Source organism: Pangasianodon hypophthalmus, chromosome 15 (assembly GCF_027358585.1).
Source record: "Pangasianodon hypophthalmus isolate fPanHyp1 chromosome 15, fPanHyp1.pri, whole genome shotgun sequence".
In the NCBI taxonomy this organism is placed as follows: Eukaryota; Metazoa; Chordata; class Actinopteri; order Siluriformes; family Pangasiidae; genus Pangasianodon; species Pangasianodon hypophthalmus.
In genome coordinates this window covers 19,217,878-19,240,660 of record NC_069724.1, presented here as the reverse complement: position 1 = coordinate 19,240,660, position 22,783 = coordinate 19,217,878, and the positions used below count along the sequence as shown (strand labels likewise).

General features: G+C 36.0%; 2 protein-coding genes across 4 annotated transcripts; one reads left to right on the top strand and one right to left on the bottom strand.

Moving 5' to 3' along the window:
- Positions 1–831: 831 nt before the first annotated feature.
- Positions 832–6,975, top strand: LOC113535737 (vitelline membrane outer layer protein 1-like). Its single transcript, XM_053240149.1, is given in 6 exon segments — positions 832–1,106; positions 1,396–1,420; positions 1,423–1,519; positions 2,791–2,904; positions 3,173–3,354; positions 6,128–6,975. Coding segments are annotated over 5 exon segments (612 nt in total). The 5' UTR covers positions 832–911; the 3' UTR covers position 3,354; positions 6,128–6,975.
- Positions 5,105–20,627, bottom strand: wdr91 (WD repeat domain 91). Of its 3 annotated transcripts, XM_053240147.1 has the most exons (17): positions 20,485–20,554; positions 19,193–19,330; positions 18,489–18,668; positions 17,414–17,620; positions 16,596–16,679; positions 14,570–14,676; positions 12,734–12,899; positions 12,334–12,480; positions 11,992–12,179; positions 11,421–11,571; positions 9,757–9,851; positions 9,115–9,274; positions 8,623–8,731; positions 7,598–7,710; positions 7,236–7,433; positions 6,115–6,288; positions 5,105–5,824 (listed from the first exon to the last, which is right to left on the bottom strand). In XM_053240147.1, the coding sequence occupies exons 1-16, from the start codon at positions 20,548–20,550 to the stop codon at positions 6,124–6,126; spliced, it is 2,274 nt and encodes a 757-aa protein (XP_053096122.1). In that variant the 5' UTR covers positions 20,551–20,554; the 3' UTR covers positions 5,105–5,824; positions 6,115–6,123. The 3 variants fall into 3 exon arrangements, with proteins under 3 accessions (XP_053096122.1, XP_053096123.1, XP_053096121.1); XM_053240148.1 differs by having other exon boundaries at positions 5,105–6,288; positions 19,193–19,323; positions 20,484–20,627; XM_053240146.1 differs by having other exon boundaries at positions 5,105–6,288.
- Between the last annotated feature and the right edge of the window lie 2,156 nt (positions 20,628–22,783).

The following is a 22,783-nucleotide window of genomic DNA, read 5'->3' as shown; positions in this document are numbered from 1 at the left end:
AAATAAGATCAGGGGCGTGGTGGTTTAGTGGTTAGAACTGTTGCCTTGCACCTCTGGGGTTGGGGAATTGAATCCCTCTGCCTCCTCCCTGTGTGTGGAGTTTGCATGTTCTCCCTGTGTGTCAGGGGTTTCCTCTGGGTACTCCAGTCCAAAGACGTGTTGTAGGTTGATTGGCATTTCCAAATTGTCAGTAGTGTGTGTGTGTGTGTGTGTGTGTGTGTGTGTGTGTGTGTGCGTGACTGTGACCTGTGATGGGTTGGCACCCCGTCCAGGGTGTCCCCCGTGTTGTGCCCCAAGTTCCCCGCAACCCTGTGTAGGATAAGAGGTACATAAAATGGATGGATGGAAATAAGATTAGGGTAAGGGTATCTCCATAACTGGAGTAACCATTTAAACTACAAAGAATGTTCACAGAATGTTCCAACTGAGTCTTTAGAGACAATGTATTCAGCCAAGACAAGAAAGTTTCCATTTTAGAAAACTAGTGCTCAGTTTCCAAAAAGCTTTGGCAACTTAAGACTCTTTAACTGAGGAGAGAGAGCATTCATTGTGATGCTTGTTCTAACATTTAGCCATCATCTATCTACTGTGGTTCTACTGGAAAACAGCAGAGGAATGTATTGCATCAGTGTCCTGTTTTAAAAATCTGGAATTTTCAAGTCCAAAGGTAGATAGGTTATTTTTATTTACATTCAAATGTAAATAAACTTACTGTCATAACCTACCGTAATGTTCCTTCATTAACTGAAAGAGGAGGAAACTCAGATAACCAATAGCTACTTGTGGACATAACAACAGCATATAAACAGTTCTACGCAGCCTCAGTGTGTATTCATTTTGCATAGAATTTCAGGAAGCACAATTCTGTTGAGATAATAACCTAACTTTTTTATCTAGGTTGATCAAAAAGCATGGATTTTGTGCTCAGTATTGTTTTGCCTCTGTTTGCTCTCTCCATTGGGCAGCTCATAAGTGTCAGCAATGGACAGATAGTCGAGAGGCTATATTCTGGCAAGATTGAAGTGAGTAATGGACAGCTCTGGGGCTCATGGGGACATCGAGAAATGTGTCCCTTCGGGACCTATGCTACAGGCTTTAGTCTGAAAGTAAGTGCATCTCATTTTGTTGGATTAGTAATAAATAATTAGAATTTTGCTGAATTAGTCATTTATAAGCTGTGTTATACTTAAGTAATCTCTCCACAACTTTATTGGACAGTTATTGGACTGCCCCAAATAAAACACACACTGAGTTTATGCACTTACAGAGAGAGAGAGAGAGAGAGAGAGAGAGAGAGAGAGAGAGAGATTGATTAATAGACATTTTGTCTGCAAGTTAAATATTTTATTTGATATTTAACATTATATTAAATTTATAATAAGTTTTTTCTTGCAGGTTGAACGAGCAATAGGAGATGGGGATGCCCCACCCTAAATGGAATTGCCCTTCGCTGCACTAAACCCATTGGCTCCACACGTGAGCTTCAGCCCTATTCTACAGTCCAATCTGATGTAGGAAGGTAAACCTTCACATGCAACCAAAATCCTTTATTTTACGTTTCATAATCTTTTTATTGGACTTGACAAAATCATAGTGGAAGCTTGTTTAGTTTAGTCATGTTTAGAAGGCAACACTCTGAGCTTGAACTTCACATCTTTCATTACTGTCCAAAAATTAGCCCAGAAAGCAATTCTAATGGTCCAGAAGCAACCTTAAAAGCAACAAAATGGCAGGCTGTAAAAAAAAAAAAAAAAAAAAAAAAAAAAAAAAGATACAACGACAGCACAAACCTTTGAGCAATTCTCAATCATAACATGCATAGTAGGCTAGACAGCAAGTACACTAATGTTAATGTTAATATAACAGCAAGGTTAACTGGCTAAACAATACATTCTGACTGTTAAATAGTTGAACATGGTAACGGCACTCTGTGGTCAGCTTTTCTATTGTAAGAACTTTTAGTATGAATGTGTATGTATACATGTACATGTATACACATTGTATTACATGTGACTTCACTCTGCAATTCACAGATTGCACCAAAACTCTCTGGTTCATTTGTGCTGTTTAAATTAACTGTTCTTGCCTTTCTTGAAGGATTTAGAGGGTGTTTGTCAGCTCCTCTCTCAAGCAATTCTTACTCGTCATTTTCTACATCTCAGTGCAAATACATAGTACATGCATCTCTGCAGAAGTATAAATATACAGTAAAATGGCCTGTCAGATCAATTAATATGATGATGCCTTTATCCAACACAGCTTACAATATTGAGCCAAGCAGTTCAAGGTTAAAGGCCTTAATCTAGGGCCCAACAGTCACAGTTGGGCAATACCAGGTTTGCCCAGGGGCGTAATTGCTGAGTCAACCTTGCCCCACTGCTGAGACAATCACGTGATCCCATGTGTTGATTGGAATAGGAGGATCTATTTACAAGTCAGAAATTGACTAATAAGGATAACAAGATATGGGTTCAGTTATTTTCACTGACAGTACAAGTGCTAATAATAGAAGTACTGAAAGCTGTGATAAAAAAAAAAAAAAGCTACCAAAAAGCATTGGTACTGAAGATATAATATTTTGTTGATGACAAAAAGAGCTGACCCCATTACCTTCAAACCCTGCAGCACAGATGACCTACTGTGGGTCCACATTATCTTAAACCTTAGTTGATACTTTGACACCAAACTTTGCCACATGTTTTCATACCTTGCCTAATAAGTAAATATTTGAGCCACTAGTTTGAGAGACCAGTTGTTATTATTGTTTTGTTTTTCTTTCTTTTCTTTAAGCTGGGGTTCTTGGACACAGAACATGTGGTGCACAAGCGGAGTGTTGCAGGCATTTCAGCTGCGTGTAGAATCCGTTCAAGGACGAGGTGATGATACCGCCGCTAACAACATAAGGTGACCACTATCTCCTAATCACCTGTAATTCAGTGTTTAAATAAAATGTAAAAGATAACACTTTATTTGAAGCCTGTATACATAAATTCTCATAACTGTGTTTATAATTTGTTAATAGTGCTTTGTAAGTAATTTTATAAACTGTGATTATGGCTCATAAAGCTGATTTTTAAACCTGTTGTAGCTGTTTTAATCTCCAGTGTCTTTCATGAATAGAAGGGGCTTAAAGGAATAATGCAGAGTACTTTCTTAAAAAAAACAACTCCAGGTTCATATGCACTGAAACGGAAATGCTGACCGGCAATGGCATGTCCTGGGGAGAATGGGGTGGATGGAGTGATATGTGTGTTGGAACAGGGATTTGTGGAATCCAAACGAAAGTGGAGTTGCCACAGGGCTCAGGAGACGACACAGCTCTTAATGACGTCCGCTTTTATTGTTGCAGCTAAGGTATGTTAAATAAGGATTGCAACATATGTTTTTAGAAAAGGAGAATTTCTAAATACAAGGTAGTTTTTTTTCCATCATTCATTAGCAAAACAATGTAGAATAATTTTACATATTTTAAAATATTTTGAGTGGCATGTTTATGTAACATGATTACTTATACTGGTATAGCTTAATATAAAATATAGTTATTTCAACTATTATCACTGGGAGGAAAAAGCTTTGTAAATTAATTTTCAAACCAGTCAAATACAGAGACAGGCAAAGGTGAAGGTTTAATGCATGTGGTAATCTTAGTAAGTAAATATATGACTCAAAATTTATAAGCATAATGCACCTGTTTCCAAGCAACGAACTTGTGATAAATGTTTAAAAATGATACTTTCCCTCTCAGTGTACAGTTACTAATACTTGCTTTACACACATTCACCGAGCAATTTGTTAGGAACACGTGTACACCTGCTCATTTATGCAGTTATCCAATCATGTAGCAATATATTGTTAAAACATAACAGTTATCTTACAGCAGGAAATGGCCCATATATGAGTATTAATATTGCACAGTGATAAGGAAATCTGAATTAATTATTAATATTCTATAATATGTTTACATGAATGTCCTCAGAAAACATGAACTTGTAAGCAGACTCTGTGATGAACTCTGACATATTTGTTTCATGTATTATAGGATAAATGAAGGTGACATGAAAGAGAACAACTATAACTACGGACTTATTAAACATTTTAAACTGATAATAAAAAGGACATCACACTTGTGTTGCTCTACTTAGACTTGAAAACATTTTTCAAATGCTGCCATTTTGCCTATTTCAGCCACTTATTCTTCATGTGTAAGTGTTTTACTGCCCTCCATCCCATAAGGATCATTTGCTTGTATATAATTATACTAGTTTGAATCCAATTGTTTAAGTAGCCATCTCTGTAATCCAGGGTTGGATAAATCAGTAGCTCAGGCACCTGGGAGAAGCGTGATGACATCAGTTTTTTACTCATAGCTGTCCAGCAGACGGGGAGATCCTGTCATATAACTCTCCTTCTAACACAACACACAGTCACCTCAAGAGAAAATGAAGATGCTAGCCAGACCCAAATAATATCTTTTATGTGCAACAGGAGGGCAAACCAATTTCTCGACAATATTGAGTCTTACTCTGAGTATAACAACAAAAATCAAGAAAATGAACACAAAAATATGCTGATACATTTCCTGAATGTGTTTTCATATCCTAAATTATAAATCTAGAATAAATAAAAGGGTGTTCAATCCGTGGTGTGGCAGAAAATTTATAATATCTATTTGGGCTTGTTTGCCTAAAAAGGTTTGGGACCCCCTGCAGTAGTTACTAACAGGAGGTGTTTTTGTTGTTGTTGTTGTTGTTGTTGTTGTGTATTTTTGCACTTGAAACTCATTTTACCAGTCATTCAATTCCGGTTCTCATTTGATCTGTTTTTTTTTTGTTTTTTTTATCCTTTGATCAGGGTTTTAGCTAGGGTGCTCACACTATCCAGTTTGTCTCAAACTTTGAGAGGCTGGAAAAGAAAATGCACAGATTAGGTAACAAAATAAATGGAGTTCAATAGATGAGTCCTTTGTTAGTTGCGCATCTAAATACCCAGTGAACGACACACTATTACACTTTTAACATTTAACATTTCATTCAGAATTTGTAATAACATTTTTTTTAACAGGAGAACTGTGTTTAAGACAAGCATATTTTGTAGAGTCCAAAAGTTTGGGTATCACCAAACACTTTTTATTCCATCATGTATCAAGCACAAATGCAATAGTTGATATTTACTATTTAGGAATACATTCTTTAAAATGGTGCCTGAACCTTTTGTAGCTGTTTCAGAAATTCTGATATGAATATGTTGTTCATACATATTTACTTTTTTTAAAAAAAAAATTGTTTTAATATACAGATGAGACAAATTAAAGGAAAAGCTGTGGAAATTGTAGTCGAAATGCAAGTTCAATAGTTATGATATTTGTGTATTAATGTGATATGTACGGGGATAAAACTGTTCTTCAGGTGACTGGAAATGTTAATGCAGGATGTATTTAAACAATCAGCCAGAACTCTCGGTTCACAGCTAAACAGAGAGGGGTATTGGCATATAGTATTATGTTGCAGTCCATAAACCTCTCATTACAAAGACAAAAGCAGATTTGAGAAGTCAGCGGTGAAAAAAAACACATACGCACGGCTGAAGAGACATCCTTCACCATGACCATTCTCGGCATGACCTGAATGTTTGCCCCTACCATGAGAGGCTGAAGGGGCAATTTGCTGGCATAGTTTGGGTCCACTTGTCCAATTAAAAGATGAATCACTGCATAAACAATTCTTCTGACAGATCATCTTTATCCTATGATGAAACATTTCTACCCCAGTGGGAGTGGTCTCTTCTAGGATGACGCCGCCCATATCCACAGAGAACACTGAATGGTCTGATGAGGATGGAAATGATGTGAATCATATGCTATGGCCTTATTAACACCTTTACTACTTGAAGGGAATAAGAGTTACATTAATAAAGTATGATGGGATTTTATTTGAGAACTATCAGTTTAAATCAGGTATTGCGAACTGAAAATTTAAACAGTAATAAAAGTAAAAGAAATAGACTGGGTTCAGTTGTCTTTACCCAAGCTATGATGAGAAGGGTGTGATAACCTGACAGAAAATGGAGAAAGGTGCTATATACAAATGACATTACAATGATGGACTGTATAATCACTTTTTCTCATCAGGGTTTCTGTGCGAGGAGCGTGCTCAGTTTGATTTTGCCATCCATCGACGCTGTAAGGCAGGTTCCACAGTCCAAAGCTGAACACCAGTCCACCGTTACCACCGGAGCTTTATGCCCTCCCAAAGACAACACACTCTCCAGACCTGCGTCTCCCTTTTTCAGCTTAAAACACAAAAATGCAGAATTATGTCAAATATTAGGAAATCACTATATTAAAATATCCATTATAACATGTAGGGTGTATAACATTTATTCTGAGAATTGAAACTGTCTGAACAAACTGCTAACTTCATACTTTTTAAATTATGATGCATATTATTTATTATAAGAACTGCAACTTTTGGCAACAAACAGGATGAAGTAAAATAACTTAACAAGTAATATTCATTTTCAGGCAGAAATACATAAAGATTGCTTTTCAACCAAAAACACAAGTAAATTTAAGTGAACCTGTAGATTGGGTTACATTGATCGTTTTCTACATAATGTCTAAAGCTGTCTACAACCTTTACAACAAATTAGTAAAAAAACAAAAAATAATTCATTTTCACTTTACTGCACTGAGATAATGCCGCTGAAATGAATGAAATTGAAAACCAAGAAATTAGCGTGTGATAAATAAGCTCTTAAAATGTAAATTATTTGTTTATACTCTAAATATAAAAAATAAATAATAATATTAATATTATTACTGGTAATAGTAATTAATAATAATAATAATAATAATAATAATAATAATAATAATAACAACAACCTAAAATTTACAATCAAAATTTAAAATACAAAATTAAAAAAAAAAAAGACCTTCAGTGCAAAAGTGTTGAGGAAAACAACCAGAGGACCGATCAGTAGTAGTCTGAACGTAAATTTTTGCTTACACTTAATTCCTTAAATAAATAAAACTGTTTGTCAAAAACGGTAAACTTTAAAATACATTTATACATTGTGATTGAAAATGGTGTGTGTTCTTTTGTTTCATACCCAAGTCCTCCTTCACATTATAAAACTTTCACTTTCAACTTTCATTTGCTTTCATGGAGCTGATAAATGTGTGTGTGTGTGTGTGTGTGTGTGTGTGTGTGTGTGTGTGTGTGTGTGTGTGTGTTCACCCGATAAATGAGTCCTCCGTTACTGGAGCAGGTGAGGACATGCTGTCCCTCTGAATCGAAAGCGAAAAGGCGTCCACGTGGCACCTGGACCTGCTTATAACCACTGTAGCCGGACAGCACAAACGGTCCCACGGCATCCTGAGATAACGAGTACTCTGACTGTTTCACTCCAGAGCGGTGGATGTTCCACTGGATGAACTGGAACGCACATAGAGACACAAACACAAATGAACTTTAATCAAAAATGACCCTAAAAGACTGTAAGAGAGAAGGGAATTATTCTTAAAGTAGCAAAGAATGACTACACTATGTTTAAGCTAGCTGATAAAATCCTTGATAGTAGAGTTATCACACACACTTACCTTGCCATCCTCTCCAATGCTGAACACAGTGTTTTCATCATAGCTGAACTCAACACTATACACCTCACCATCATGAGCCTTCCAACTCATAACACTCTCATACCTCTGCATGTCTGCACGGGAGGACAGATGAGATGTGTGAAGACGTGAAGGAATGGACATATAAGAAAGATATTAATGTGCAGTATGGTTAATGAGTAAATGAAATTGGGAGCAGAGACACAAAAAGACAAACAGAAGAATAAAGAAAATCTAAAATATTAATATTGTTAACATTATTAAGGAATAAAACATAATGGGTCATTTTCTTATAAGAAGATGAGAATTCTGATTACATTTTTTTAATTACTGAATGTTATCAATTATGTTGTAAAAGGTGTGATGTTATATACAAGGTGAAGTAGTAGGCAGATACTATGATGTACTGAAAAATATAATATGGGGTTAAAAAGTTTTCATATAAATTATCATACCATGAATATACACTAATTATATATTGGCTATAGATTAATTATGTTAAAAGTTGAATAGGAAATATAGGTATGACATGATAAATTCTACTTTGTTGTCCACATTTGCAGATTCTTCAACAGCGCTAATAATCATCCTCCCCAGACCACCAGAGGGCACCCTCACTCATTTTTTGCATTTCTTCTCTTCTTGTCTGCTCCATTTCCTTCCTTGATTCTGCTCACCTGTTTTATGTTTCCCCTACTAGTTCTCTATTTAGGTTCTGTGTTTTCCCTTCATAGTTATGGAGCATTGCGTGTTTGTGCATAGTTGATATGGTTGTCGGTATGTCATATTTGCACCATGAGTGGCTTTTTGTTTTCATGTTGAGCTTTCTTTTCTTTGCTGTGCCTTGCCTTGCCTAGCCTCAGTCTAGTTCCATGCTTTAGTTGTTCCAATTTTTGGGTCTTTTTCCAGTCTCCGCTTGTTTTGTAGCTGGTTTGTTATTTAAAAAATTCTGAATTTTGCATCCGACTCCCTGGATTCCATGACAAATAATTGAATAATAATCTTACCAAACAGGCGTATGATGCCATCAGCAGCTCCAGTTACAAGAAGATTCCCGTTGTGGTTGAACGCAATGCAGTTTACAGCCACAGGCCCCGGCTCCAGTGCAAACTGCAGCTACAAAAAAAAAAAAAAAAAAAAAAAAATCACACACACACACACCACAATGTAATGTACAACAATACAGAATCACAATGTGCAATATAGCATAACACACACTGTAAGACATTAATGTGCAACCAAATGTCTTGGCTGCAAGAAAACACCCTAATATTGTTACATATTATTATTATTATTAGAGTAACATACCATAAAAATGGAAGAACACAACACAACCCACCACCAAACCTCACTATGCAACACTTCTTAAATTTTAATGATTGTGTATGAGTGTGAATAACCCACACAACACTATATAATACTGTTAAGCACGTGGTGTTGAAAATACCACACCACAGCCCATTATACAGCAGCACCGGAACAACATCCACAGTGTTTACCTGTTGTTTGACAGTCTTAGTGTCCCAGAGCAGCAGTTGTCCTGAGATGGGCTGCATCAGACGTGGCGCTGTTTCTGACATGCTGCCTGAACGAGCCACAGGAGCTGCTGCTGAACACACAAAAGATGTTCCACTGGGACTGCAGGCCAGCGATAGTATCCTGAAACACACACAGATATTCAAACATGCATTAAATAATATTTATACCACAGCACTGATGATTGCTCGATTCTGTTTGGTCAGAAGATGTCGATTAAATTCCTATAACAGTAGCTTGTTCTTGTATGTTATCATTTCTATCGTAACAACCACGAATATATATAAACAGATTTAAAAAGTGTAACTGCAGATATGGTGAAGTTTTCTGTGAGGAGATGATTATTTAACATCTTTGGAAGTGTCAGTGCTTTGTAGCTGTAAATAAGCTGTAAATAAGTTTTGAAAGCTGGGAAATTCTTTAGGATGGAGAACATTGTTCTTTCTTAGTAACATAAAAAGCTGCATTTTTTTGTCTTATTAACTTCACAAGAAAGAAGAAGAAGAGATACAAAACGTTTGTCTAATTTATCAATTCCAATTTTAATAAGATTCTCAAACATCTAACAGAACTGAACTGTCTTGCAGAAAATTCAAGTTACTTACCGTGGATGAGCTTCGTCTATGGACATTTCATACAGATTTTTCTTGGCTTCTGTATCATACAGCCTCACTGTGCCAACCCCACTGCCCAACAACAGCTGCAGAGAAAACACAACCATCCTTATTTATCAATGCTGTATACGGCCAAACCTGATCGCACAACAAGCGTAACCACACCTGGAAGAAAGCTTTCTTTCTACTTCACAAAGTACAAATTGCTAAAAGCAGGGATACTAGCTAAATGTATAAAATAGCATTAATGAAGAAGTTATTAGCGAGGCATAACAAATGACACAAACAATGAAATAATTATCTTGTCAATCACAAATAATGACAAATGACAATTTCACATCTGGTAAATAAACACTGTAATTACCTGGTTAGTGTTTTTCACAGTTGGTTTTTCTTTTTTTTGTTATTGTGTTATGTTGATTAATCAAAATTATACATGCCTTCTTCCACTTTTATTTAATTAGTAAAAGACAGTATATTTTATTTTTATATGAAATAACATTCTTCTATTTGTTCCTTTAAAGATCAGCTTATACCTTGCCTTTTCAGTTCATTCTTCTTCCCTTGTTTTTAGTTGCAATTGTAAAAGTTAATTTACATAAAACTCCTTACTTACAAGAGATCCAGATAAGGAACTAACATGACTGAATGGTGACCACCATTACATGTTAATGTTTAACCATTAAGATAGATAGAGTACATTATTGATCCCTGAGGAATTTTTTTTTTAATATAAGAAGTGTTTATTTGTCACACATACATTACAGTACAGTGAAATTCTTTTCTTTGTATGTCCCAGATTGTTAGGAAGCTGGGATCAGCTAACCCTAACCCTAACCCTAACCTATCAGTAAGCCTTTAACCACTGAGCCACCACTGCCCAATGATTAGTGAATGATTAGTGAATGATTAGTTTGACACAGGGAGAATAAATGCATACTTCTTTGTCCAATCATCTTTAAATATTCTGCTTTCATCATCATTTATTAAAAACAAGCTGCATTGTTAGTTCACTAATCAGACCAAAAAGAATAAATAAATCGAGTCAAAATACTTTGCTGAGTCAGCATCCGGACCACAGTCTGCCAGGTGAAAATCCCTGCTGTATGTAATTTATCGGGGTGAAGCACAGATCCATGGGATTTAGAAAGGTCCTACATAAATTAAACGCATTAGTATTATAGCTGCTGAAGGTGAATCTTGAGCAGCTTATGTCTGAGTAGGCTGCATTGCTTCTTATTTCTTATTATTTCACTCTTCAGTGTTGAGCCTTTGCAAGAGCTGGACTAAGTACATGTTTCCAGCACTAATAAAGAGTATAATATTGACCACAGTGTCTCTAACTCTTGCTGTGCCTGCTGGGTGCTACATTTGTAATGATCGACAAGGTTGATAAGCAGAACATTTAAAGCAGGGAAACATATAACATACATGTAGCAAGTTTATTTTAATCTTTGAGTTGCTGCCACTGAAATAATTCAAATTTGTCACTCTCCAACATGCAGTTGATTAATTATCCAATAATGTCCCTAAAGGATCTTTCATTTAAGTTAATTTTTATTATCTAAAATTTTAACACAAATGGTTGAAATTCCCTCTACTGATTTCCATCATTTATTCCAAAATGTGAAAAGAAGGAATAAGTTATTTCTCACCAGTCTGTCTGGTTTTGTAGCCCATTCCAGTGAGAGCAGAGGAGATTTGGACATAATGGTGGCTTTCGTCTGCATAATGGGGTTGAAGGACCAAACTTTCACTACACCATCCACATCTAGACTTGCCACTTTTCTACCTGAACTGTCCACCCTGTTCAAAAAATAATAGGTGTTAATCATTTAGAGAGACTAGAATCCCTGGAGGACTACCAAGACCCAGGGGAGTGAATACGTATGCAACCAACAAATTTGTGCCTTTTTTTGTTTTTTGTTTAATTAATCTGTGTGTCACAGGAAAATATAATCTGCACCTTCAAATGTTGGACATCTTATATAAATCAAATGGTAAAAATCCCAACTAATTCCATTTCAGTTCCAGGCTGTAGCACTACAAAATGTGGAAAAGTATAAGGGGGGAGGGGATACTTATGCAAGGCACTGTATGCATACATATATTTTATTAAAACAGCCTAAAATCTAGGTTCCACTCTAATGCACCAAGAAACTTTACTTTTAAACACTAGCATTTGGGATACATTCAATCATTTGCAAAGTTTTTATCTCCACCCACCTGCAGTGCATGATGGAAGAGTGATGCTCTCCATACTCTTCCTGACTAAGTTTGATGAACGGTTGCTCAGTCCCGGACCCGCCCCCTTCACTGCTAGCCTGAGCCTGTTTGGTTGGCGAGTCAGTTGTGTCACACTGGCCCTCGATTTGACCCTCGGCCTCAGAAATCTCAACCTTCTTTTCAGAACTCTGTCAAAGAAAACAAATACACACACAGGTTCTAAAATTTGTATTTTTTTTGAATTCCAAAACTAGTGTAAAACCAGACTATTTGATCACACAGTATACATTATCATTTCTACTGCCTTATGTATGTATATACAGTAAGTGAATAATAATGGACCTGTGCTACTTGTTTGGAGAAAAGCTCTTTTCTCTCTTTCTCATGATCCATCTGCCTCTTTTGCCTTGCACCCGTGTCTGCCGAAGTAGCAGCAACGGGTGCCATCTTGGACTCTTTTGAGGTTGCGGGGTCCTTTATCTTCCCTGCCTACACAAAAAGGACAGAATTTAAGCATTTCACAAGACAATAATAACTTTTGTGTCTAGATATGGTAAATTGTTTGTCAGCAACTAAGGCCAAGAACAACTAATTATAGGTAACTAACAATAATAATAATAATAATAATAATAATAATAATAACCTAAAATTTACAATCATTTAAAGACCTTCAGTGCAAAAGTGTTGAGGAAAACAACAGGAGGACCGATCAGGAGTTTTTGCATCTCCTCAAAAATTAAACCTGACTGGCCGAAGTTTCCTTCCTCCCGAGGGTGGCCTGTGTGGGGGAGGAGCTTGCTGCCCCCTGAGGTGTTCGCACTGGGGCTCTTCTGCCCTGAGGCAAAAAGGAGAAGAAATTCCTTGAAGGAGTGGTCGGGTTTATGACACGCTGGCTCGACACCAAGTCCCTGCGGCAAAACACACATGCACGCCTCATTCTCCTCCTCCATCCTATAGTCCATAAATAAACCTCTTTGGAGGAATTTGGATGAATAAATCAATACACGGCCTTAAAACTGAACACGAAACAATAAGGCCTGTGTAAGCCCCACTGCGTAAGCAGAATTACTGCTGAATGGGGAGACAGTCTTATGACTTGAGGAAGAAGAAACTTGGCTTACTTGTAGTATAATGGAGAAATAAAACAAATCTAGAAAAATATATATAGAAAAATAGAAGCATTACTAATTCAATATAATGCACTACATTTAACATATTTTAAGTTTTTCATATGTGAATGCTTACTAGTGAAAGCAAGACCAGTATGTCTCATAAGTTACCAGCTATGGATAGTTTCTCTTCTTGTTTAAACATACAAACTAGCCCATGGGTAGTTTTGCAAAATATGTGGAAAATTAAATCATGGAACATCCAGATATTAATCCAAGACTAGGATTATGGCCTTACAGGAGATTTGCTTGCTGCTTAGGATATACTCCATTTAATCCAAAAACCAAAACAGAACAAGAAAAAATTCACGGGAATTTTTATTCCTTGTTAAAATTCTGTTAGCACTACAGCAGACTCTAAAAGACTGAGTCCACTCACAAAAACTGTTTATTTGAATCAGTTATCAGAGACTAACTCAACCTGAAACTGAAACCTGATGCTATACGTTTCATTCAAATTGACAGACTGTTAACTGCAGGGCTTTTGTGGTTTTATTAATCGTTTTAGCAATCAATTTCTATTTAATTTATTTGCATGCTTTTGCTGTTACAGTTACTGGCATTTACCAGTATGGCTAAATCATTACCTAATACTATTAAGGATTATTTTATTAAATGGAGTCTAGAGTTAAGCTGATATGAGAAAAATGTGTTTCACTGAAACAAAGTGAGGTAGACGAGCCTTATGGATAGAAAACAGATTAGGCTGTTGATGGGGAGTACCTTGGTTATCTTTCATTTCAGATTGATATAATCTTTTATTTTGACAACTTACAATCATCTGCCACCAAATATTCAATTCCGTTGACACTCCACATGAAGCGATTTAAAAAAACAGCATGTGTAATTATTGATATGGTGAAGATTTCTGTAAGGAGATATTTATTTAGCATTTTTGGAAGGAGTCTAAAGTGTCAGCACTTAAAAAGTCTTTATGTTTTCAGACATAAGGAAGTCTTCAGGACGGAGGGCTTTGACAAGCTGCATTTTTTTAAGTCTTATGAAGCATAATATTTCACTGAAATAATCTACATGCATCTTGACTTAGTGCAAGATTTTTGGTGGAGTGAAATTTATTATTTATTATAACTGCTGCTGTTATATCGAACAACAGTCACACAGATTGCGCTTTACCATCTAAAACTCTACCATGCTGTCAAAATTGGACGATATTTTTAGTGTTATCATTCTATCTACATAAAAAAAAAAAACAATCCTTTTTGGATTTACATCAATGAACCATGATGTAATCTTGTTTGAAATATATCATTTAACAAGATAACCTTCTGGTAACTGATTCAATTAAAACAGTTCTCGTTAGTAGACTCAAAACAGTATCCTTCAGTTAAATTTAAAAACACCACTATTGAAATAAAATTGTTGATTCGGTTCCAAAAGTCGGCCCTCACAGCTCTGTATCTCCGAGTCGGTCCATGTGCTGGACGTAAGCAGGGAGTTTGTGATGCAACATCTCCTCTGCTTTTTTAGGCCTTGGTTCTCCTTGAAGTGCAAATAACTGGAAAAAAAACAACCAGCAGCAAAAATGTCAATCATTAACTTAGAGCATACAAGACCTTATACCAATCTACCCCAATCTACCACCTGTCAGTGGGAACAGTATGTTCTTACACAATACCATCTTTGTGATTCAGTTGCACTCAGGACTGTCTTTGCAGATGCTCTGTTTGATTATCTATATGCTTTACATGCTGCTAATTTATGATTATTGATCTCAACCGGCAAATGGTAGTCAGTTTGCTAAGCTTTGCACACTCATGATATCTAGTTGTTAATTTTTAAATGATGTTTCTCCTAATATTCTCTATAGTTACTGTGTATTGTGTATTAATAAATTACTTTTCATGCTTCTTCTATAACTATACACAAGAAAGAAAAGTTCATAAACCAAAATATGAATAAAATTTACATATAGAACCAAAGTTTATGCTTGCAAATGTAACTATGCTATTAAATGTTACTGTGCTATTCACAGTGTGAACATATACATTACAAAACCTTACACCACAGTGCTGCTGAATTCTCCATTCTAACTGGTCAGAATATGCTGATTAATTTTCTATAACAGCAGCTCTGACAATAATCCTTAATGCAAGGTTTATATTAAAGCACTTGTACTGATATATTACTGTTTCTATGGTAACAGCTTACACAGGGACTTGTATGGCGGATGCTACAAATAAACAGTAAACAAATTGGGGGGGGGGGGGGGGGGGTGGTTGGCAAGGACAAGCTGGTGAGGGAATGTAAGCAACTTGTTTCACGAATGTCCCCTACATTAAATATAAGTAAAAAAAAAAAAAAAAAAAAAAAAAAAAAAAAAAAAAGTATGACATAGTTCTTCAAAAATTAAATATTATTAGCGTTGAAAAAGAATCACTTTGGTGGTACAAGGCAATCAGATCTGTTAAGTTTGTATAAGATTGGTGTGATCATGAATTAAGGAATTAAATATGTCAGCATGCCACATTGTGTTTTATTCCTTACTTAACGATTACACCAATCTCACACTTACCATGCAGACAGATTTGTTAAATTTGCATATCAACCTGAAATTAGATTCACAATATTTTTAACTACTGTGGGATTCACTCAAAACTCACAAATAAGAGCTCAGATTTATGCTTTGTTTGGAATTATAAGAAAATAAATCTGATTGGCTGAAAGCCTGTCTTTCTGATCAGTTCATCAACAAAATCTGCATGCCGTAGCATCTGTAAAGCGATTGAAAGTATACTGAAGAACACAGATTGATGAGAATATGAGACAATAGATCAGAATTTCAACTATCATTTCCTGATATTTACACCTAGATGTGTTAATCAACTTAGAACATGGCACCTTTGGTGGCAGAACACCCAATTTTTAGGTGAGCAAAAGGTACAGGAATAGATATTCTAAAAGTAAATTAAAGTAAATAACACTTAATATTTGGAAAATGCATGCTCAATCAAGTTAAGGTCTGGTGATTGACTTGGCCAGTCTAAAACCTTCCACTTTTTTCTGAATGAATGAATGAATTCAGAAGTCTACAGAAAAATTCTGAGTAGACGAAGAGCTCAGACGAAGAGTTCAGAGCTACTAATTGTTTAAACAATCTAACAGGGCATACCTGAGTAACAACAAACATCTGCCGGAGACAATGTTCCACTATTTTTGATCACTTGAAAAATGGGTGGGCTCAAACAAAAGGTGCCACGTTCCAAGTTAGTTTACACATTTAGATGTAAATCTCATCTATCATCTCATATTCATCTTTTGATCTCAAACCCAAATGTCTTTAGTGTGGAGCCAAAAAAAAAAAAAAAAGAAAAAAGAAAAAAATTGGCCTTGCCATTCCAATATTTTTTGGAGGGGACTGTATATCTGTGCATTTATTATTTAAATTAAAAACTGATATAAATAAATAGACATTACCACTTGGCGCAGCTGTTCATTCTCCTCCTGGATGCTGTTGCTTCTCTGAACTTCAGCATCAAAACTCAGAAGCACAGGCTGGGGTGAGCATATTAAGGAATGTCATGACACATCAAAGTTTTGCAGGGCTTTTTTTTTTTTTTTTTTTTTTTTTTTTTTTTTTAAATTAGAAATGTATGGAGCTTTATGTTTTTAATATAAATATGACAGATGATTGTGCAACTGCAACTAAGGGTGCCTGCATTTTTATTTATTTCAACTGTTTTATGATTGTTTAATAAACTGCTTGGAAATTCAAAGGTTTATTTTAGATTGAACATTTATTATATACTTTCTATTTGTTTTATTTAATATTTCTATTACCTTTATTTTAAACGCAACATGGGATTTAATATGAAAGTAATAAAAGACTTATTTACAAAGAAGTCTTTTATTACTTTCATATTAAATCCCATGTTGCGTTTAAAATAAAGGTAATAGAAATATTAAAAATATGCTGTTACAAACCTATAAGGTTTTCAGCTAGAACTTTACAAGTTGTTCTTCAAAAACAAGCAACTTACAATAAGTCAGTAATGGATTTGTAGGAATAGTGTCTCTGAAAGTAAAGACATAAACAGCATATAATAAGAATTATGGACAGAAATCATATAACTGTTAGCACCTTATAATTCTGCAGATATCAGCTATAGTTCTTTTAGAAAGTAAAGTACTAAAGTTGACCTTGAAGGTCAAAACTCACTTTGATCTTGGTTCTTAGACATTAGCTAGAAGTGCCATCCTCGAGATGTCTTTAAACAGAGTACAGGAAGGATATGCATACACCGGAAAAGAACACTGAGGAAGTTGTGGAGGGAAACGAGGAAAGTATCGGCCCACTGGCGGGAAAAATACGGAGAGAAGCTCGGATTTTGCTCCGGAGCTGGAATAAATGGCAGGATGAACCAATCACGCCATTCTACCTGGCCCTGAAGATCAAGAGCCTGCTTCTGGAAAAACTCTTGAGTCTTCTCCAGATTCTTTGTCTGAGTAAGAGGAAAGGAAATCGTGAGGATAAAAGGTAAACACATAATAATAATACTAATAATAACACTAATAATAATACTACTAATAATAATAATCTTTCTACTAGGTCTGCTGTGTATACCAATGCATTGTGATGGTTTGTGAATTAAATTAATAAAAAAGGGGCCAAGAGGCAAATGAAATACAAAAAATAAACATTATAAATACGTTATGGGGATAACAGAACAGAGAAGTGATGGAACAGAAAAAATATTTTAAATATTACCTTTGAAACATACATTAAACAACTGCTACAAAATCAAAAGAAATACATAATTTTTTTTTACAAAAATAAGCTATTCAACAGAAAAGCAAAATCAACAACAGTTTAACAACAATGTGAGAGAAATGGCAGAAATAGAATATCATGATACTTACAGTAATTTTCACCATACATGATACTGCAGGTAAACAGCACAATAATTGAAGACACTTTCACTAAAGTAAAGCTAGTAATTATTGTTATGATTATTAAGTATTCTTTCTCTACGTGGGAAGTTCTCTTTGCTTGAAAACACAGAGCAGCTACGCAATGAATAAATTTATACAATTTTATTTGTTTTCACAGACAAAACACATTCCTTTAAATGTAACTAACAAAATGTAACCACGGGCACTTTATGTATATTGTTACCCTCCGTTTGTTAGCTTGCTTTTTTTTTTACGCTCTCCACTTCAAGAGCGTAAAAAGAAAAGCAAGAATACATAGCTGTGTGTTTAAGCTAAGTAGCTATAAAAGTGATTGTGAGTTAGCTAGCTGCGTTAGTCAGTTAGTACTTTAAACCGTCATAAAAGATTTCATAATATGAAAAGGTAATAGTCGCCTACCTGAACAGTGTACACGAGATAGTAACGAAAGAGGCTTGTCCTCAGTTTGTTAACAGTGGGTCTGTAAACATCCTCCAAACGGCTGAAGAGTCTGTGATCCAGGTAGCTCCAATATTCTTTCAGTCCAGCAAGGTCAAAGTTCTGAATGAAGTGCTGAAGCTGATCGATTATTTTATCCACCTGGGTTTTGAAGTGTGTATTATTATACACATGCTTTAGCAATTCTGCACCACATCACCACAGCCCTGACCATGACAAAGCAGTTACTGAAGACAGATAAATGAAGGAGGACTCAGATGAAAGTGAAAAATGACAATGTAACTGTGCTAGAAATGTCCCCCTGTGACATCAGCGAGGCACATAACCACTACATTCTCCTGAAAATAGCAAAAATACAGCCCAACATATTAGCACCAGAATCCCTAAACACATCACAAATATTTCAATATAAGCACATTCATTGTGTTTCAGGATGGACCTTCCCTTTAAGTTTAAGGAGTGAAAAACGTGTAGTTAGTTTGAGATGATTTAACATGGTTACATTGTGATTCGGTGCGTGAATACAATGCACAAAATTTAAAATGTATATTCTATTTATATACATATATATATATAAAATGCAATAAAATTAAGTTATTAAAGTCAGAAACATCATGATGAAAAAAAAAAAAACATTCATTGCTCAACTACTCTGAGATACTTACTCGAAATCCTTTCTCTTTGTCAGCTTTGATTTCAGCGTCTAGATGTTTGAGAGTGCCCGTAAATCCACGGTATATTAAATATTCACGTACAAGATCATCTGTCCTCTCCACTGCTGACGCCATCCTTACATCTGCGGCCAATAAGAAATATATTAGTCAACTGTCAAATGATCTACATGATTAGACACGGGTTGTTCCTCATCAGGCTGTTCAATAAGCACAACATAGTATTTTCTACTGTTTTATACCACATCGCTGTTGATTTCTCAATTCTGATTGGTCAGAAGGTGTTTATTTTTCTGTAACAGCAGCTCTGGCAATAGTTCAAGCTGCAAAGTAAACCACAGCTTTAAATCAATGCTCTTGTTCTAATATGTTTCTACAGTAACAACTCATTCACATCATAAACGTAACCTAAGGCTAATAATAAACAGATTTGGTGTTGTTATTTAACCAAGAAGCAGTACATATGTTGATAAAGTAAAGCTTTCTGTAATGATATAAAAGGTTATTTAACATTAATGGAATGAGTCTCCAGTGTCAGCACTTTTTTTTAAAAGTCAGTAAGTTTTTCGCCATTGAAGTCTTTGCACTTTCTGGTTTCTTAGTACAATTACAAGCTGCACTTTTTTTTTTTTTGTTTTGTTTTGTTTTATTAACTTTAAGACTGAGAAAATAGAGGCTGGTGCGGGAACGACCGTTTGTTCCATCTATATCATATGTGATAAAATGAACTAACTTGTCTTGCAGATCATTAAATGTAACTATAATTGGATAAAAAAATTACATTATTCATTAATAAATGAAAAAAACCGTTGCTGACAAATTGCTTAGGTGTAAGAAGCATAAAACAATTTGGTACGTGCTGTTATAGGAAGATAATCAACGTTGTGTTGGTAACAGTAACTCAGGTTCGCGTCGAGCTGTATCACACCACCCCGTCGTTGATAAGTTTCCCATTACAGCATGTCCCAAAGTGTATTATTCCTTTAATACACTTTAATACTGCCAAAGGCATATTATGCTTCCATTCTGTCTTAACTATAGGTTGTCAAATAAACACAAACGATATAAACTATAGCTTAAACGTGTACAACAAAGCGTAATTATGAAAAACAACGGGCTCAGGTTAGCTAGCGAGCTAATATAGCTCTTTACACAGTCATACAGACGTTACCATCATACACATTATCATTATGTTTGTATCGGGCCGTTTATTACACCTAATAAATAACTGAATTACAGAATAGCATTAAAATACGAGGTTAATTGTATTAATATAGCTGCTTACCGACACACAGCCAGAATTTAGAAAATCTCTTCCGGTTTCCTGTTTTCGTGTGTCTCGTGCTGGTCATGTGATCTCACTTCAGGTCAGCTGACAAGTACGTGCATTTAAAACGCCCAGAAGAGGGCGCGCGATCTTTGTATTCGTATAAGGATGCTTCTGGAAATGTGTATCGGAACACAAACAGGGCATGATTTCAACAATACATATAAAAAAAATACAAATAATCAGCCCCCTTGTATAACTGCTACCCCATTTTCATCCTTGTTGTTATGTAATATCACTAAAGAGGCTTATTGTCAAGACTTTAATTCTGTTAATGGGATTTATAGACCAGTGGAGTGCAGCACCTATTAAAAAAAAACAAACAAACACTAAAGTACACTAAACTTGATTGTGCTACAGCACACTCTAGTACAAGCGTACAAAAGAAACTTTAAGAAACTCCCTCTCACCTCCAAGCCAGCTAGACTAACAACTTCCAGTCCCGGTTGTCTGACATTCACAGGTCGCTCTGAGAGAAGATGGAGGAAATCTAACACACCTATGGATCTTGCGGTTCCTTTCTGTTTTCCCACTTCTGTTGCTACTCCTAAGATTGTCTTCTTTCAGTCTAAATCAACACATGCATCTCTGGCCTGCATACGGTTTTCTTTACCTTGTCTTCCTTACTTAACTCTCCTCCGCCCCCTCACTGTTGATGAATTTGCATGACACACTCTGCTCAAAAGTCATATGTGCAATGTGGGTCCAACTTTCCACACATTCATGCAACTTACTGAGGAAAGTAGTGACAGTGATGAACACAAATAGGCTGATGACCTGCTCACAACCTTGCATGGTACACAATTGCTATGATCAGTGTATCTATCAAACTGTCTAGTTCCTTCCATCTTCCAAGTCTGCTTGAGACATACCTTTTGCTAAGTATGTACACATAGGTCACATATAGCGATCTCTATCTTTCAACAGTATCATGCATTATATTTTATTAATATTATAAATATTTTAGTATGTTGTTGTTGTTCTTTCGGCTGCTCCTGTTAGGGGTCGCCACAGCAGATCATTGGTCCACATGTTTGATTTGGCACAGGTTTTACGCCAGATGCCCTTCCTGACGCAGGCCTGCCAGGCTTGGGACCAACACTGAGAGTACACTACCGGTGACTGGGTTGGTTCCCTGCCTGGGAATCAAACGCTGGGCGACGGCAGCAAGAGCGCGGGATCCTGAGCCACTAGACCACCAGAGACCATAAATATTTTAGTATATCATGTCATAAATGTATTATGACTAAATATTAATATCAATACAATTATTTCTATTTTTCATGAAGCCATATTTTGATCGATGTAGACATCAAATGACGCATCTGACATAAACATGAAACATTGTACAATGCACAGTGTATTCTACAGAGAATTGAGAATGCTGCTGCTTGCCTAGTGCGGGGTTTGACCATAGGCAGTTGAAAGCCAAAAACACACATTATCCAGCATACAATCCAGCAGCTTGCTTTTAGCTGAGTAATTTTAAACTAGCCAAATTTGTGCTTAAAACCACAACCCTGGCAACAGTGTCAACTGCTGCTCCTCCCCTGAGTATGGGGCAGCATGCGTCCTGTCCCAGCGGGCCTCTAATAGCTTCCTCCTTCACTTCAAGCAACCCCTCGGTTCCTTCCGGAGAGGTCTCCTGACTCACGATCATATTATTTAATTGTCATTTCAGTGGACATGGAGGAGATCTTGGCTTTGAGAGAAAAATAACTGAATAGTGCATAAAGAATAAACACCAAAACTAAGTAACATATTAAAACAAACATTGAAGTTTTCAAAGAATAGTAAAAACAGTGGAGAATTGCATTGAATATGCCAAACCAAGTAGACATAAGTGCAGTGAATGCTACAAATCAAAACCAGATTAGTGAACACAAAGCATTGACAAAACAGAGGAGTGAAACCACAGACGTATACAGGAAAGACAAAACCATATACACAACAAAGTCGAAAAACTAGAAGAAGCTATACACTGTTGCTCATGCTAGCCTATATCTTGATTTCATTAACATCTAAACTTTAGTAACACATATTCATTGTTTACACTTTTGTTTACACAGCTTAAATTTTAAATCATATGCACAGTTTCTGTGGAGTCTTAGCAGTCTATCTGGGCATGCAGCCCTTCCTTTTCTGTTTTCAGGAGCCACTTGTTGTGGCTGCTCAGCATGGTTATTGCTCTCAAGCAGGCTCTTGTGCCATGATCCTCATTGGGTGGGTGTGCTTCTGTGTTTTGGGTGCTGTCCAGC